Here is a 19,187-nt window from a genome sequence, read left to right on the forward strand (position 1 = left end):
GAAGGTGGGAGGAAGAAAAACACCTATCAGTTGTCAAGGAAGACACACTGGCCCAGGACCCGATTTAACTGCCAGCGAGTCCTACAGGATAGTTTTCAACCAGACCGATCAAGTGCTGATCACAAGCATGACTTCGGAAGGGTGCCATTCGAGAGGAGTGGCAGAATCCCTGAGAGAAACAGCTGTATGCCCCAAAAGAGCTGCAGAATAAAAAAGTTTATATATAATATATAATTACATATTATACCTTTTAAAATATATATTAGCATAAGACTTCCAATATGGCCTGCGACAAGCAAGCTGCCCACTTCTCGGAGGAAGACAAAGGCATGTAAGTATCTGAGTAATATAAACTCAGATCAGTTAAGGAACATCACATGCAATAATCCTGTAACCGTGACACTTAATCAGGCAAAGCTTCAATATTCATTGTTCATGAATAAGTGGGGAATTAGTACAACAGAGGTAATACTAGCAGCACAAGTTCCTATGTAAGTACGGGGTTGATTATGCCATTGTATAACACCCCAATTCCCTGAATCCAGATACATATTTTGCAGAATAATTAGGTTCCAAAATTTAATCATTTCATACAAAAAAACCCTACGCTTGTCTCGTGACTCCAGGGCACAAAACTGCGGCTTCCTGATGACATGGATGGACAAGAAATTGAGATGCCGTCTTCCACAAACTCAAAGTAATCTCTGCTTTGCAAAGGCAGGGACAGGAAGGACTGCCGATACTATTTCTCCCTCCTCCAACAGCACTCATTGCCCTATTAAGGCAAACCACACAGGCTCCCCACTTCTTCCCAAGAGGCAAGAGCCTCGGTAATGTCCACCAGCCAGTGGTAGCATCTATCTTCCAAACTGTTTCACCATGAACTCCTCTAGGTATGAAGTAGGGACACATTTAGCTATCAAAGTCTTTTGAAAATGTCTGGTTTTATTCTTCGGTTTTCCTAGACTTATCACAAAACTTTAAGGTAGCGTTGCCCTAGGAAAACAGAAAAGCCTGCTGCAGATTTTAAGGCCAGCTTAAATGTAAACTAGACTGGGTGGAACAGCTATTCCGATTTAAGAACATTTAACCACAGATGAAGACAAGAATATCGTTATCTAAAAGTGCAGAAACAGCAAAACACATTTATTTTTCCATTTATTGGCACGTATTTGACAAAGAGCATAAATATTCAACAGAAAAGAGACAAGCTGACCCACACGCAACTATTAAACCCCTCTACTGCTGCAGCTTTTAAAAAAAGACTGCAAGAGACACCAGGAGGTTCATTCTTAAGGAATAAGCAAGATATAAAACAAAAAGTCTTGCCCTCACCACAAAAGAGTGAACGCACAGCAACTCTTTGGCACATACCTGAAATTGTGAAATGAAACTACGCCGTGTTAGACGGAGAGCAAACAGACATTAAACACAAGCTTGTCCATCTGCCACAGGGACGAAGGGCAGTCTGAGTTCAAACAGGAACTGCAGTCGGGAAGCTGACTATTACAATAGTCTAAGAGGAATGGTATCAGAAGTAAACCATGTCATTTCTTACTTGAACCGAGTAAAAATATTAAATACATTCTATTTTCTTTCTACAATAAGGACACATGGAAACTGGTCATTGCTCCTCAGGTCACCAGGCCTTTGCACTCCAAGTCGTTCATTTCTGATTTTCATGGCTGCTGTCAATCAAAGCTTCGTCCATGCGAATCTTTCACAGCAGAGTTCAGAGTGGGCTCTTCTCCTTCTTGAGGAAGTTTCCATACTCTTTCTCACTCTATTACACATTACAAAAGATTTAGTACTTAAAAATAAAACACTTTGCTTCATTATCTGGAGAGAAGGCTTGAAACCACATAGTACAGATGCAAACACGTGTACAAATGGGGACCCAGCTGGGGAAGTTCAATTGCATAACAGGAGTCAACAACCCAGATGAGGTTGCCACTGGAAAATCTGAGACAGCAGTCTATGCTGGGGTTTGCAGATTTTTCCTCCTGTTTGGGGAATTTCAGAGTTGAGATCAGGATGCTTCAACCCACTGACTTTTCAAATGTAGGACAAGAATCCTGAAACATCTCAGATTACCAAGTTCTAGGCTTCCAAGCAGTATCCCAAGTTTTCAACAGCAGAAATAACTTAATGCCATTGTTTGAGGAAGTGACAGCAGGAGATTAAACATGTTTGATCTGTAAAAATGCATTCAAGATTCTTTGCTGTATTTATCCAACAAAAGCCATGTAAGAGGATGAATACTGTCTGTTAAAATAATGCACTTCTGAAGTACTAAATACTAAAACCTCAGGATTTAATGTTTTGTTCCAAACATTATTGCTACTTTTCCCTATTAAAAGACCTTTAACAGAGCATCTACCGCTCTAATACATCATCTAAATGGGAAAGAAAAAGAAAATAATACAAAACCCCAGAAGAATGTTCCACACCTCGTTGGGATTTAGTCACAACAGCGGTCATGATCATGAATAAAATCCAACACATAAATTTGACAGTTCACCGTCTTGTTCTTTTGACATCTATTGGAACACAGAATTGATTAACAGCCAATCATAATAGAACACAAGAATCAATTCCCCCCCTAATATTCCCCCTTTCACAGGAAGAACAAAAAATATAAATATCTAACACTCAGGGAATAAAACCAAATTACTAAACTGCTTCATTGGTTTCAGACTGAGGGCAAATGTGAAAGTTACCTGCTACTACATAAGCACCACTTTCTGTTAGCGAGGGCATTGCCTGTTGGCAAGCCAAGTCTTCCACAAGCAGAACGTACATACAGTATTTGTAACTTACACCAAGAAGACGATACCCATTGTAAATCAACAGCTTGCTCACCGATGTCAGCGTCAAATACATTTGCAATTCAAATGCTTACTCTATTTTAGTAAATGTCATACAAATCACTAGAAACGTGAATTCCTCCTCAATGAACTATTCTGGAAGTTTTCTAGAAATAATGACATTTCTGGAAGTTCCTATGAGGAACAGGATCAGTTAAACACAACAGAAAGTCTTATTGATATCCAGCCTGTTTCTCGGTGTCCATTAGCAGACTTCTGCTTCTCAATTAATAGGTAACTTAGCCGTAAGATTTACTGGTAAAAAAGGAGATCTGGAGTCAGAAAGTGAGACTGGAGAGTCTGTGTTGGTGCCAACTTCAGCTGGTGAGTCACAGGAAGAGCCTGCACTGCTTCTGTTGTCATCAAGAGCATGTGACGACAGACTGAAAACAGAGTAAAATCAAGATACGAGAAATCAGGTACTTGTTCTGGGAAGTTTCAAATACTAGCTTCTGTTCATTATAAAGCCATTTTAAGAACAAACGTACACCTTTGAAGGAATAGTAAGCCCTATGATTTGAAAAAATCTGCAACCACACACTTTGCAGTCACTTCCAGACAGACAGACAACATTCTGCCAGTTCCCTCCTTCAGCTCACCCAGAAATGGTGTACAGATTAGAACCATCTGGCTGAGCAATTCAGTGCAAGCTTTACCCCATCTCCTACAAGGTCCTGAGGTAGCATGTATACAGGGGCCTCTTTTGTCAGGAGAGACAGTGATAAACAGTACATACTTCATTTGTACCATCGACTACATACTTCACAGGACACAGAACTATAGCTATAGGTGACCTATCATCAGTGATAGCATCAAAGTATTTTTAAAAATTACCATCTCCTAAACCGAGATGCAGCAGTTAAACTTGCACTGCTATGCCTGCTATGAATAGGGTGTGCAAAAAAGGTGTGTTCTTGAAGTACCTTTAAAACATCTATTTTATTATTGCCGCTACAATGGGCTCAAAGCTCGTGTACAGGTACATACGTTAGCTGAGAGGCAAAAAGGAGAAACGTACTGTGAATAACCCTGTCCTGATAGTTGTACGGGCACACCCTGTGTATTATTAGCCTCTTGACTAAAATACTCCCTTGCTTTTTCAAGTCATTATGATTCTTTTACGTAGTCTTTTTGTTTTCTCCCAGCAGGGAGGGTAAGACAGACTATGTGCAAGAGAAAAAAAAACAAAAAAGAAAAAAACCCAATCTGCCCACAAGCATTAGCGTGCGTTTGATTGCAACTTGAAACTAGACTCCAAAAATTGCCAGCCATGAGGTGGCTTTTCCTAAACATGCTCAACTCCCATCTACATGCAGCACATTAACAGTCAGTCCTAGAAATTGTAAAATTGTAGTGAATGTTACTGCCTGCTTACTGTGATAATCTCAGTGCTTCAAAATTATGGGATGTCTGTATTAATAAAAAAAACCAAAACCAAGTTCAAGCATGATATTGTTAGATGAGAAAAGACTTGTAGTGCTTCTGATGAGATCAACACAAATAGCACAGCATTTACCATCCACCCAGGTCCACCTGATGTGAAACTTCGCGGGTAAGTATGCTGGTGGATCCTTGGAATAATCTTTTTGGATGATCTTCTATCTCCATTACACCTTTGGTAAGAGATAAGGAGTGATACAAAATTACTACTAATTTAAATTAAATCTACTTTCAATATACTTCTACAGAGCAAAGAACAGAGGTTCAAACTTATTACAATCTATTGAGTGATATTTTATATGTAAAACATAGAAGTTCAATGCTGAAATTTTAAAGACTTTCTTGGAAACATTCTAGTCCAAGCTTCAGGAAAGTTTAATGAGTTATGAACTGAGGTTTAGGTATCGGATATTTATTCTTCAGTAGCGGAGAATAATTCTGTTGTTCCAGTTTATTCAGCCTAGCTCTGTCAGCGTGGAGAAGCTGAGAGTAAGGAAAGCTTCTTTTCCTCTCACACTCGGTATAACCGAGGTTCAGGATTATCACTAAACTTACATATTGACTTTGATTTCCCAATACACTAGAAGAAGGGAGGATAGATATATGCTCAAATAAGCTACAACAGAACTCGGCTGTCTCAGAGCCAGCAGTGTTCTGTTAAAAGGGGAAGCATGAAGATATATTTAAAAACAGATGCAATAAAATAACCAGAAGTTAAACTAGAAGAAAACTTTAGGAAGATAAAGAAACATTTCCCAATATAGCAATAAGGTGTTTACCAGCTCTCTGGATCAGTTTTTGGTTTTTACCATAGATTTAAAATCATCAGAAGGATGGTTTTACAGTTCCTGTGCTCTTCAGTTAGCCAAGACTTTCTTGTCTGTTTTTTCCCTACAAATATTTCCATTTATCTGGTCATCTGTAATATCCTGTGTTTCTAGTCACTGTTTGAAATATCAGCCAACTGAACAGAGTTATGAAGAAAGCTATATGGATTACTACAAAATTGACAAGGTGATTTTTGTATTATCCAAAACCAAATACTGTACCTTTCCTTTTTATTGACCCAAGAACACTTGGTCGAATGCAGTTAATTGGACTCTGGCTTCTCCTGCTAAAAGAAGGCATATGCTATACTGACATCACCATTAATAAAGGAAGCCTGAAAATATGTAAAAAAAAAATATCAAAAGATATTCAGATAAACTTCTAAGTGGAAAACACTAAAAAATAGGCATTAAACCAGCTTATCCAAAATAAATTTGGGGGTTTTTTATTTATGTTTTTCTGGGTTTTAAAAAAATTATTATTTTTTTCTTTTTTCCCCTGAAAAAAGACCAGGAAGCATAGACCTTAACAGAAGAAGTTTAATCACATTATTTGACAGCTAGGCAGTCTAAAAGCTCACATCTACACACTAACTACACCTCAGTTGACAGGCAAGCCCTAACAGTTCAGCAAAGTACTAATAAAAGTTAACTGTATGCCCACATCACTCAAAACAACGTCCGATGCAACTAAAATCAGAATCAGTAACAAACCCTAAATCTGTTTGGTTTTGGGGTTTTTTCTCCCTTAGAATGCAACTGAATTACTTAAGATCTGATTAAGAGCAATATAGGGACTACACTGAGAAGGTGGATGCCAAAATGCAGCCCACTTTCCCGATGTTATGACATGGGATTTTAACAAATGTTCAGAGCATTGTAAAATCCAAAGTTTATGTGAATATATAAAGTTGTACTTGGATCAAAAAACCAATTATGTGTATAACATAATATCTGGTATCTCAAAAACCTATTGTGAACAAGCTATGCCAATTTTGCTATTGATATGATCTGGTACTTACCTTGAAAATCGCCGTGTTGGACTTGGACTAGGACTCGGAGGTAATCCACTGCTACTCACCAAACTTTGCAAAGACGGTGAGAAACACTGCTGTGAGTAAAACAGTTTCTGTTATTTGTGAGTAAACACTGTATCACACTCATACGGTAACAACTGATCCTTACCACAGGTAAATAAGCAACCCACGATCAGTTCAAGCAACCAGCCAATATGGCTGGGTATACCAAAACACCACTTTTTGTTACTGAGGGAAAAAACCTAAGAAGTTGGAAAGATTGCATTTTCATGCAGAATACATGCAAGCTGACAAGGATTTAATTCATAAAATAAGAATATATGCCACTTCCTCTTATTCCAAGAGGAAAGCAAATAAAGAGTAAGGTTTATTAACCACAGATTAACAGTCGAACAAACCACAGAAATTCATATCCACAAGATGTGCAACTGCTAGATGGTATTTTCTGGTTTACGGCTTCAGGGTTTTTTTGTTTACTCTCTAGTTTCTTGTTTGCAGCTGAGGTAGAAAGGAGCAGGTGGCTTAATCTTTTGCTACTAATTTGGTTGAATTTATTTAGCACTACTCAAGATAAAATCATTATTACCACATTTTGCTCACCTTCCCTATTCCCCTGGTAGGTGAAGGAGCTGGAGAAACTGGGACAAAGTCTACTTGCTTTGGTGATGATGATTTTTCAAAATCATTGTCGCTCTGTAAATAGTACATATAATTAATCTTAGGAGCAAGTACCTTAACATGAAAAGGACTGATTGGTGTGGAATCGAGTAAGATTCCAGTTATCCTCCATCATATTTATAATTTTTAGGTAGCCATTTATGATCTAAGCTTAACAAAACAAATAAACCAAAACAAAGAAAGCCTTTAACATTACATGGTGAGTATCAGAACATGGAAGAAAATTTGAACAGGCAGACATCCATGCAATTTTCTTTTGACATATCAGCCCAAGGAACCCACGTGTACCCTTGAACAACTGATAATTATATGCCTTGTTGGTGTGAAAAATTGCTGATCAAAAGCAGCGATATACTAACGCCTTAACTGTAGGTCAAACTATAAGAGGAAGTGTTGACATGAGAGAGTCTCTAGCGTCCTGATACTGATAATAGGAACACAAATTAAACCATGAATGCATTACCAGGCTCAAGCTCTCCTCCCAGGAGTGGCTCATCTGCATTGCTACTTGCACTTCTCTATAAAGAAGAAAAGAAATGTATTGTCCTGGGCCGTAGAAGACTGCATTAAGTATTCTAGTTTGCCCTCCTGCTTACCTTTCACGTACTGTCTCTCTGTTCAGCAAATTCATCCCTTCTTCCTGAAAGATTAGCAGATGAAAAATTAAGACAAAAAGAACAAAAGCTGTGCTACAGCAAATCAGAAAAAAATCATTTCACTTCAGTATGCCAAAAATTTATTTCAACTTGGTTAAGCAACAATAACCTTAAGCTCTCACCACATGAAAATGAATGATCAGGAAAGGACGAGAAACAGATGTAGCAAGAGAGACCACCACATAAGAAGCGCTTATGGGAGTTGGTTATTTCTCAAGCAGCTTTTTTATTTTCATTACTACCCAAGAGGTATGTACAAAACTGAACAATGATAATATGAACCAAAAATTCTGCGCATGCTACAGTATCTTAATGCAGTCTTGCATAATGTCATTTCAGAAAGTGGAAACTGGTACAGATAATCACCAAAAGCATGGCTGGATTCTTACCTTATTCTATGGATTAGTCACTAACTAGACACTTGTCATTATTTCATTTGCAGTACAGTGCATTGTACACAATGAATTTGGGATTTAGTGGTTTTTTTCTAAACCATCCATAAAATACTATTAAAATAGATTAAAGATGTAAAATTAAACTAAACATTAACACCAAGTACAAACTTGACTCAGTCTCCTATTAGGTAGACACCATTCCTGAAAACCAACTGAATACTGTCTAGTCTGTGGAGTAAATGAGCCCCTAATTCTGCCCAGTTCAAGAATAAAAGTTCAGCGAAAGATCTTCACAATCTTTACCATGTGTAGGAGGAGTCTTACCATCATAGTTCAACTGTGTGATAATTTGCTAATATTTGAAAGAGATCAGAAGTAAATCACTCAGGTTTCCATCTGTGCTGGTTAAGTACACAGGACAAGGGGTTTCAACTTATGAATTTAATGATCAAACACAAATTAGGAAATGTCATTGTTTGCTTTAATAAATGTATGGAACAAGTATGAGTACAGAAGAATTTTCCAAAAAATTAAATTATATTTACTTCACTTAACATAGCAGAGTCATGGTAGTTCATTCCTTTGCTCTCATCACATTTACATATTAATCCTAAGCTTTTTTTATGTTGATGAAAACAGCTCTACAACAGACCCCAGTGCTTCAGAGTCTCTAAGCCAGTAAATTATTTATATAATGAAAACAAGCAGTTCTTTTCTTCAGGATTACTACTCATGAACCTTAAATATCTGAGGTGGGAAACAGGAATACCTTCCATCTCTTCAGATATCATACCCTGAAAATGGTATCTGAAGCATTAAATTGTTTTCTTAACTTTTCACCCTGTAAAAATCAAGCCTATCCACTACAAACTAGCAAGCTAAAAAAAATATTATTGAAAAAAAACCCCAAGCATCTTCAAGTCAATTTTGTAAACACTTTACTGTCAAAACGTTGACATATAAAATGGAGGAACCACAAGAGTTTGAGCCTGTTTGTTTTAAAATTCGAGTCTTTAGATCGCGGTCTGTTGTCTGGTAGCAGTGCTATTTAAGCCTACTCGGGTATCTGCCACACAGCCCCCCCTTCCTCAGTGTTTGCTCTTGTGCCCTTCCCCCTCTGCTTACGCTGTGACAGCACAAGTAGAGTGATCTGGGTAAGAAAATTATACAGATGAAAAATAGCCCAGCCAGAAGAGTCCAAACTATTTTCTAGCTAGAGTGCTTCCTTATCCAGTTCAGTTTCTGGCTGCACAAAAGCCTTGTGCCAACGCAAGTTAAGGAACACTTTGTTATTGGCCCTGAATATTTATGCTGGCACTACTGCCAAAAACTTGGTGAAACTTTACCCTAAGGGTTTACATTAAAGGTTTGCTTTCCAAAGTGTCCATTTTAAGACTTCTCTTTCTGCTCAAATCATCTTCCCTCTAAAAGATGCATTCTACTTCATGAAATTTGAAATAAGATACAGATTTTACTTTTGAAAACATCTTGAAGTGCTGGACTGCTGCAGACTCTGTACTATCGTTTCAAAGTAAAATCTACAGCCATTTGACGGCCATTACACATTAACTGAAAAAAACCAAACAGCCACCTATAAAAAATTTAAAATAAAATTAAAAAATTAGAATCTGTGCTTACCTGTTTGATTTGATGAAGACGGCTGCTAGGAATACGGATAGGAGATGATGGCACAAACTGCAAAACAAAGCCACATACAGCTGAAACACACAAACTACAGGAGAAGGTAGAAAAAGGTACAGGAATGTTATTAACTACTCTACAGTGGTGTTCCAAACTAAAAATTAGAATTTGTTTGGGTTGGCTTTTTTCTTTTTTAAAATCAAACCCAGCATTCATAACATTTTCAGCATAAATAAACTACACTAATTACTTGCAAGAATATGATAATATGTATTTCCATATTATACTGCTTTGTATGCCCACAGATGCTAATTGGTATCAGCCTGCCTTTCATTTCATTTCCACGCAACTGGAATTCACAGCCTCCTCTACATAATGGTGCTGCTTTTAACTAGCACACTGCCACCTTTATTTACGGTTGCATAAATAATTTTTATTTAAGTCATCCAGAATGTTTTCATTTAAGGGATCCAGAAGGCTCCCCAGCAGTTCATTAAAAAATACAAAGCCAAAACCACACACTGTGCAAAAAGGTTCCTGGATTGTTGTCTGCCTATAAACAAGTACTTTGACAGATTAAAAAAAAATCAGCTATTAGAAGGCTAACAAAGAGCTGAATACCTTCCTTATGAAGAGCTTCACCAATTCAGGTGAAATCAGAGAGGATGTAACTAAAAATGGTCTTCTGTTCATTTTGTTAGTTTTGCATCAAGATCTAACTGGAATCCCATGATCTTAAAACTGCATACTCAAAACCATTCAATTAAAAGTGGTTATTTTATCAAAATGTAATTTTCTTTCTATATATTTCCCATCCCTCAAATGTTTGACCCTCAGTTGACTTTTGTCATAACCCATTCAGGGATTAAAAAGTCAAAGCTAAAGCTTTGAACAGAGGATTAACTTCTCTGTAAGCTGACAACCCCTCCAAACACAAGGTGTCTTTTTAAAATGGGTGTGTGTTCAGCAATTATGGCTCATATTATTGCTAGGTGTTTATATACTTTATGCTGTATGAGGCTTCATCCACTTCACAAAACATTATAGAACTCTCCATTATACTAAAGTTGGAGATCTAACATATTCAGTTAACATTTACTGCACCATCTTCTAATCAGCGCTGTGGAGAATACAAAGATTTTGCTGTCTTACATAAAAGGCTATGGTAAGTTATCATAGACTATTAATGTTTCACATATCCAGAATCCTCCCTCTAAAACAAAAAAACCCCCAACCAACCAACCCACCCCAAACCAAATATCAAGGCATCATGCTCTTTTTCTCACAAAGAACTCACACAGAGGGTTCTAACATTTGTGCCAGAATGTGGTCATCATAACATATATTACTAAAGTCTAACAGCTATAACATTTTGATTTGCTACTTCTTAAGCCCAGTTTAGGTCAGCTTTACTATTATACCAGGCTTCCAAAAATCCTGCGCATCTAATAAAAATTCCTCCAAGCTGTACGAGCCAACACGGACCTTGAGTTGACCTTGATTCTCATGCAGAGAAAAGGATCTGGACAATAGCACATTCCCAGCTATTCACTCCACAGTAGAAATGCATTTGTTCCACTCATTATATTTTAATTTTATGACTGTGATCCACATACTTTAAGGTTTGACATTAACAGAATATATACAAAACTCAGTGGCTCATGGTATAAAATAAAAATTATAGAAAGACAGTCAAGTGTTCCTCTGCAGGATCTACTGAACTAACTAAATCCACTAACTCTGAGGATCCTTCGTTCCATGTCCAACAAGTCATGATCCTTGCTTCATCAGTGCTTAAAACTCACTCTTCCTGTTTGTAGTGCTTTGATTTAATTCCTGTGAAAAGAAACTATCAGAAGCCTCTGTCACTTTTAAAGGTTACTTGCTAAAGCAGACTGAACGCATTTGTTAAAATTATGCTACTCAAATCCCCAATGTTTTAAGAAAGCACACACTTAATAAAAAATAATACAAACTACTACACTATCACATAAAAGAGAAACACCTTCCCCTTCCTCCCTTCTCCAGTATGTCAGATCATCTTTTTCACAGAAGGTGAAGTTTCAGCAGAGCCAGTTTGGCAGGCAGCACAGCCAAAGCAAGCAGTCACCTGCCCCTAGTGCCTCTGCCCTTCCCTTACCGTCCCTGCAGTGCCCCCTGTCTTCTGCCAACACAAGACTTGTGGGGCCACACAGCGAAGCGTAACTACCTTTAAAAAATAAGAATTAAAAAAAAAAAAGGTAAAAAAATCAACTTTCACGGAAACAGAACCTAAACATCTAACCATGGACTAAAATGCTTTGCTTAAACAACAAAACCAAAACCCCAACCACACAAACAAAACAAAAAACATCCCAAAACATTCACTCACTAGGTGCCACTGACATCTTCTGGAAGGAAATAAACAGCGGATACTGAGCCTAGTTGACCTTTCCTTGGCAATTACATGTAGTGTCAGAAAACTGCAGATTAAAACCCAGCCAAAATGGCATAGCTGTCCCTGTAGTCATCACTATAAACAGGCTGGAGTCTGAGACTTGGAGAAGCTACCCAAAAAAGAAAAGATTTCAGAATTCTGCTGAGCAACTGGGACAACCACAACAGCCCTGAAGATGGAGCTAGACAGAGTAAACCTCCAGTTATCAGAGCATTTTAGGAACTCCCATTGTTCCCGTGACAGTCAACACAACACAGATTAGACAAATACCGACCAATTTGTTTCCACAAAGTTTAACAAAACATAAAATTTTAGCTGTACTTATAATATTAAATTAACAAAGTTTCAGTCACTTACTGAACATTTTCACCCTCTCTATTAGTTTACACTGCAATGAAACTTGGATTAGTTTTCATAAATACAAAAAAGTGGGTCCTGAAGTACACTTTACAACTACTTATTGTAAAGTTTAACTTGCCAAAGTAGATGTCATCTAGCTTGTTAAACTATCTCTAACATGATAAAACTACACTTACTACTTCACTATAGCAAGAATAGTGGGTGAGGTTACTTAGGGTCCTTAATGCTGAAAGTGTAATTATTTTCACAAAATTGTTTACCATGGATGATCCTGGTTTAAGACCACAGAAGGATGACACAATGTCTAAGTTCCTTTCCAATTCCACCCTCCTTGCCATCTTCAACAGAACCAAAACCCAGAACATAACTCAAAGTAATATTTCAAAGTGGACAAGGCACTGATCTAGCAGTCAATTGAGCACTTGATTTTTAGCATAAGTAAAATTTCAACTGTATTTTGTCAGTACCTGGTCAGCTGGGGGTGGAAAAGAAAATTAAGTTCCAGGATGCTTTTCAATAACCTCCAAGTGAGGTGAAGGGTTAATAACATCATCCCATGAAGATGGGAACACTGGTTCAGCCAGAAGACTGCAACATCTATTAGGGGCAGCCGGAAGAGCTAGTGCATTGGTGAACTAGCTCCTCCTTCCCAGCGAGTTCCCAGCAATGAGCCCTAAATTAGCATCTTTTTTTGCCCCAAAATTGAGGATCTTCAAGAAGTAAACACAATAAACTGAGCTTTTGCCTTTGTTGGTTTATCCTTTCCTCTGACCACAAACATAAATGGATTTACCCTAAACTGCCACCCTAAAAACATGTATGAAGAAAACAGACTGTTGTTTAAAGAAATCTTTGCCATAATATGTTCTGTCAAGTTTTATATCCTAGCAGGGGAAAGGTTTTTCCACCAATCCCTGTGGACTTTTATGTAAGCATGCTGGTTCTGTTACAGATGCAAACCCTTGCTGAAGCAAAGATGTCTGTCCTGATTTTAAAACAGGATTATAGCAAAGCTGCATCAATCAACAAAACAGGAGAGGAGTAGTCTTCAACCATCAACACGAGGCTAACAAAGTCTTTCTAAAGCATCTTCAAAAGGTAACTAAGAAAAACAGGATAACTTCTGTTAGCATTACAGGGACTTTGTTTCCCATACTTAAAAAGAAAATTGCTACTATTCCCCTCCCACCCCAACATAGCTTAATTTTTCCAAAACATTAACAATCAACTGAATGCAGCTGGATGCTATCCTGCGTCTACCTGTTTCTTAAGGCTTTCTTAGGGGAAAGGTTACATTTCTGGTTATACATGAAAGTCCCACCAAAAATTCCTTTTACTTACAGGAAATAACTACCCCATACACCCTAACCCTTTAAGGGTTAGAAAATCATGCTATCTATGTGATCCTGTCCAGGTGTTCTGAATCAGTCAAAATCACACCCTTCCACCACAATTTATACAATACTAAAACACAAGATATGCAATATTTTCTCTGGGTTTAGATTAATATTTTAAAAATCCAGTTTTGGGGAGTTGCAATAACACAAGTCTGACAAAAGTTGAAATCACAAACAAACATCTCTAAGAGACACAGCACCATTCATCCTGGAAGTCTCAAGATTCATGTTCCATCAGCAAGTTATAGCTCATTATATCACTTGTTACTTACAACAGTCTATGCTGTCATTACTATATAAAAGACAGTTTAAGATCAGAATATCACTGCACTTTGATTTTTTAAAAAATATCAGAAATTATTAGCATGCTGGTTACTGAACAATACATCTAGGTAATTACTTTTCCTGGTGAACTACCTTTCTTACTTTCTCTTACAACATCTGCTTGCATTTTATAAACAAAGTTATGATGACAATGAAATATAAGTATTCTCCAAGGCCAAATGGTCTATAAATAACATTTCACAGTCATTTCATGTCACAGGCTAGAGCCTTGTTTCTGAAAACATATGGTATTAGTTTCACAGACTACATTCTTATTTTCTTCTTTAATCCTGTTTGCACACTTCTGCTTTGGGCCTAATGCAGTTGGTCTAATAGTTTTCTTACCAGACTATGACGATTCATAACTGTGGTACTGTTCCTGCGGGTTCGCAAAACGTTAGCCTGGAACACCTGTGAATTATCGCTGTGAAAAGAAACACTTGTCAAATGCAAAAGCCATTTCCTTCCTATCAGAAAGAACCTCTTATTACAAGCTCAGTTTCAAATGCTATGACAGATATCATTCCAAGACAGAGCACTCGAGAGACAGGTATGTAAGAACTCTTTTAGCTTGTTGGCAGAGAGTGGAACCAGAAACCAAACTGCTCTTCCTCCAAGTCCCTGCTACTTCAATTAATGACTTTAATCATATTGAGTCTTCAGAAGAACAGAGAAAAATTGTTCAGACTGATCATTTCTGTGGGAATTTATTATGTTCGGAATGGCTGCGGCTTGCATTTTGCTTCAAATGTCATTCAACAGAACAAATTTATAAATGGCATATAACCAGTAACAGAAAAAAGCTTCAATGCCACAGATAAGTGTTTGTAGTGATAAGATTTATCAAGATTAAGTTCTTAACTTTTTTTCCAGGAGAGGTTAAATTAAACATACAGTAAAGCCAGTTTTTACAGCCCTAACACTTTTGACCACAGTCACATTTCTAACCAGGAAGCAGCACATTCATTTCAACCATGCAGGTTTAGTTATTTGATATAAAACGAGCTCCTTTCGCAAGGCAACTTTAGTTCTGTTGATTCCTAAAGCAAGTTTCATGGGTTATCACTAGTGTTATCAACAGCCACTGATCAACACTTCATGAATGAGACTACAGAAATGAAGTTTTACGGTCACTAGAATAAAAGTTTTAAGCCACAATCCCATGCCTAAAGAATCACTGAGGAACTGCACAGGCAAAGAGACCCAAATGTAAGATTTTAGATTCAAACTGCAAGAATTCACTGGGTTGTATATTTTTGTCTCAGCTATGAACCTGGGATGAACAACAGCACTACACAAATACCATTTCTTAAAACTAATCTGACCAACAGTATTACTTTGTTCTAAAGACTGATACTCATAACGCACTTTAAAGACACATCACTAACAGAAACCTCCAGTTTAAAATGCACCAGTCAGACACGTAAGTTTTAGATAGCTTTTATCTAGCTGTAAATAAAAATTAATGAAAGCTTATACCATGAAATAGAAGCCAAGAGGAGCTGGCACAAGCACTGTGCTTTTCACCAAGAAGAATGCATTGCCTCTCTTTTCTCTAAAACATCAAGTACAAGTGACCAGACATCATTCACAATTTTCAGAGAAGTTTCACTCAGTTTGCATCCACAAGAGATCAAACAGTTGCCACTTGATCAGTGGTGTAACAGAAGAAATGTAAGGGATCCATGTCATGATGTTTAGAGATGGGGTTTACTGACTGAGGCCAACAGCTATGACTCTTTTTTTAGTGTAAGTGTACTGGTTGGTATGCAAACACAACACAAACACTGCATCCTGAAATCCAGGGTTTGAACAGAGGAAACAGGTTGGAATGATTCTGTAACACATTACCATAGGCTGAGTCCAATATTTATTGCTAACTAGAAGAGAAGAGAGGAAAAAACCCTACAATAACCTTATCTTTAACCTCCCTGGCAAAAACACCAGATCTGGTCAGATCTCAGACTTACCTTTCACAAAAAATTCTTACATTAAAAAAACAGTTTTATTTGGCATGAAAACAAGAATCAAAAGCTATGTGAAAGGTAACTTCTGTGATCTAAAGTATTCCACTTCAAAACGTTCCCTGGCTCTACCATAACTCATTCTCCAAGCTCCTTACTAATGCTGTTAATCACAAAGTCAAAACAGGAGACAGTAGAAAAATCAAGCTATTGGAGAGCAAGATCTTTTGTTTCAGTTTACCCAATAAAGGCATTCTGGGAAAAACTGAAGTTCCTTGCCAAAAGCTGCAATCTTGCAAAAACAGTTTTCTGCTGGAAAATTCCTAACTAACAGGCAAACCACTGCAACCACCTCAAATTAGTTAAATGGCATTTCAGTTTAATTTGTATAAACACCTAACATATAGCATAAGCAGAGTTTCAAGGCAAGAGCTCAGGCTTACCCTTCTGCCTGCCCAAGCCCTGGAATAAATAATTTGTTTACAGCATGGCTGTGGCATGCTTTTTGTTTTTTTTTTAAGAGCCAAGAGTCTCAAGAGTTTGTAAGAAACAACTTACAAAAGGCTGAGATTATAAAAACACCTCGTCTCCATTATAGAATTAGTTTCCCTGCTCAGACATCTCCCTGAAGAACAACTGCCATTCACAATACTTCTATACTGCATGGATATGTAAACCGATTGTTGTTCCATTACAATTATGTAAAAGAATCACAATTATGTTTACTTAACATTAAATCATGACCAAATAGGCAAGAATTAGTACCTCCTCTCAACTGTAAAGTAGTTAACCATCTCGGTACAAAAGATTTGTGAGATTTGTTCATCACTAGTATCTAGCTCCTTACAGAAACATGAAGTTTAAGAAAAAAAAACCCGAACATTAAGTAGTTATCATGTATTATATAATCTTTTCTAAAGTTTGTTGTCGATATGGTCTCCCAAATTGCAGGCACACTACTAGTAGCAGCACAGGGACCACCCTGAAGTTAGATGGTAGCCATGCCATGTAGCAGATGGGGGCATCTCCCAGTATCATGAAAGCCCAGAGGAAGCAAGAAATAGCACTGTGAGTTATAAACTTACCCAAACACGAAACCATACAAAAGACCGTGCTTATCTGAGAGCTCTCCTCCTAGCCCTTGCCTAGGGCGGCCACTGTCTCTGCCCTGTCAGCTGGGGAGAGCTAGACCCTGACCACATGGCAAACCCTCCTTCCAAGTACTACCTGCCACAGGCTGATGGCAATATCCGTACTTACAAAATCAGTACCGTTCTGCAAAACTACAGGAAAACTGATACACTGTTTTATGCAAGTGTAAACTTATGTGTCTTCCAAGGTCCCATGAAACGATCCTTTTCACCGAATTCGTCCAAGCGTTCTGGAAGCATTTACTGTTGCCATCGTACACAGTCCAGAGATTGGTTTTGGTCAAGCCTGAACCATTACAGAAATCACAGAAATCGCTACTTTACCCTACAATAACGGCCGCAACCCGGACGCCGCGCACCGTGCGTTTCTCCGCTACACAACGCACAGCGGACCTGGATGAAAACAAACAAAGCGGCTTAATAAAGCTACAGCGCACCTACCTGGGCTCTGCTGCACCCCAGAACACCACGGCGGGCCTGCGCCGCGCGAGGGGCGGCGGGGAGCAACCGCCGGGGCGGCACCTCCCGGGTGCGGAGCAACCCCGGGGCTACGGACGGGGCGGCCACGGAGTCCGCTCCGAGCACAGCCGGAGGGCCAAACCCCCGCGCCCCAGCAGCCTGGCCCCCCGGTCCGGGCCCAGCCGCCGCCGCCGGGCCCCGCTCACCTGAGCCCGTGGATGAGGGGGGCGCTGTTCGATCTCCTCAGGCCGCCCCCGTCGCTCGGGGCCGCGGCGCTCCCCGGCGGCAGCTCCAGGTCCAGCTCCATTTTCTCCTGAGCCATCGCGGCAGCGGCGGCTCCGGCTCCTCCCGCTCCGCCGCGACGCCCATTCACTGCCGGCGGCCGCAGCGGCTCCTCATGCCGCCGCTCCCCCCGCCTCGGCACGGCCCGGCGCGGCCGCCCCTACAGGCCCCGCGGGCGGCGCCGCAGGCAGGGTCCGGGGGCGCGCCGGGCCCGGCGAGGGGGGCGGCCCCAGAAACGCCCCATGCCGGGGGCAGCCGGGGGAACGGCCCCTTCCCCACCCGCTGTCGCCGACGGACTCGCTCCCCGCTCCCGTGTGCCGCCGCCGGTGCCGGACGAGAGCGACCGCCTCAGGCCGGACACCCCCCCACGCCCGCCGCCGCACAGTGCGCATGCGCCGCAGGGAGGCCCCCCCCCCCCCCGCCCCCCGCACGGCGGGCTCGGGCCGGTGGGCCCGCTCCCGGCAGGGCGCATGCGCAGAGTGCCCCCATCCCACATGGACCGGTTCCTCGGGGCTCTTTGCCACCGGGCTTGCGGCCGGCCCGGTACGGGGAGGAGCGATGTTTTGATGCTGCTGTTCCCGCCGGGCCCCTCGGGGGAGGACAACAAAAAATCAGCGGGGCGGGGCGGGGCGCGGCCGCCGCTGCTGCGCTGAGGTGGGGGGGGACCGGTGCGGGACGGGGCTCCCTCCTGCCAGCGGATGTGCAGCCGCGGCTCCGAGCGGTGAGAAAGCTTAAAATCGCCCTTTGCCTCCTCCCCGGGGATGCCGGGCCCGGCTGCTGCGTGCGGGAGAGCCCGGGCCGGCCGCTTGGCCTGCGCTCCCCCCGCTAAGGGCACATGCGGCACAGGTGCTGCGTGCTATAGGAGACGTCTGTGCATAACAGTTTCATAGAATCATTAAGGTTGGAAAATACCTCTAAGATCAAGTCCAACCACCAACCCAACACCCCCAGGCCTCCTAAACAATGCCCTGAAATGCCACGTCTGCAGTTTTTTGAACACCCCAGAGGGATGGTGGCTCCCCCACCTCTCTGGGCAGCCTGTGCCAGGGCCTGACCACTCTCTCAGTGAAGAAATGTTTCCTAATATCCAACCTAAACCTCCCCTGGGGCAACTTGAGGCCATTTCCTCTCATCCTATCACTCATGACTTGGGAGAAGAGACCAACACCCACTTCATGGGAGGTGGTTGGACTTGATGATCTTACAGATCTTTTCCAACCTTAATGATTCTGTGACTCTATTCTACAACTCTATTACTTTTTCCTTTATCAT

General features: G+C 40.4%; 1 protein-coding gene across 5 annotated transcripts; it reads right to left on the bottom strand.

Annotated features, from left to right (window-relative positions):
• Window positions 1–1,141: 1,141 nt before the first annotated feature.
• LOC104043519 (P2R1A-PPP2R2A-interacting phosphatase regulator 1) lies at window positions 1,142–18,268 on the bottom strand. 5 transcript variants are annotated; one of them, XM_064462959.1, is made up of 10 exons: window positions 17,840–18,268; window positions 14,405–14,483; window positions 9,539–9,595; window positions 7,446–7,489; window positions 7,313–7,367; window positions 6,772–6,864; window positions 6,157–6,242; window positions 5,357–5,418; window positions 4,384–4,480; window positions 1,142–3,250 (listed from the first exon to the last, which is right to left on the bottom strand). In XM_064462959.1, the coding sequence occupies exons 1-10, from the start codon at window positions 17,953–17,955 to the stop codon at window positions 3,091–3,093; spliced, it is 849 nt and encodes a 282-aa protein (XP_064319029.1). In that variant the 5' UTR covers window positions 17,956–18,268; the 3' UTR covers window positions 1,142–3,090. The 5 variants fall into 5 exon arrangements, with proteins under 5 accessions (XP_064319029.1, XP_064319026.1, XP_064319027.1 ...); XM_064462956.1 differs by having other exon boundaries at window positions 5,357–5,421; window positions 17,840–18,265; XM_064462957.1 differs by having other exon boundaries at window positions 6,157–6,245; window positions 17,840–18,264.
• Between the last annotated feature and the right edge of the window lie 919 nt (window positions 18,269–19,187).

The sequence above is a fragment of the Phalacrocorax carbo genome, chromosome 11, assembly GCF_963921805.1.
Source record: "Phalacrocorax carbo chromosome 11, bPhaCar2.1, whole genome shotgun sequence".
Taxonomy (NCBI): Eukaryota; Metazoa; Chordata; class Aves; order Suliformes; family Phalacrocoracidae; genus Phalacrocorax; species Phalacrocorax carbo.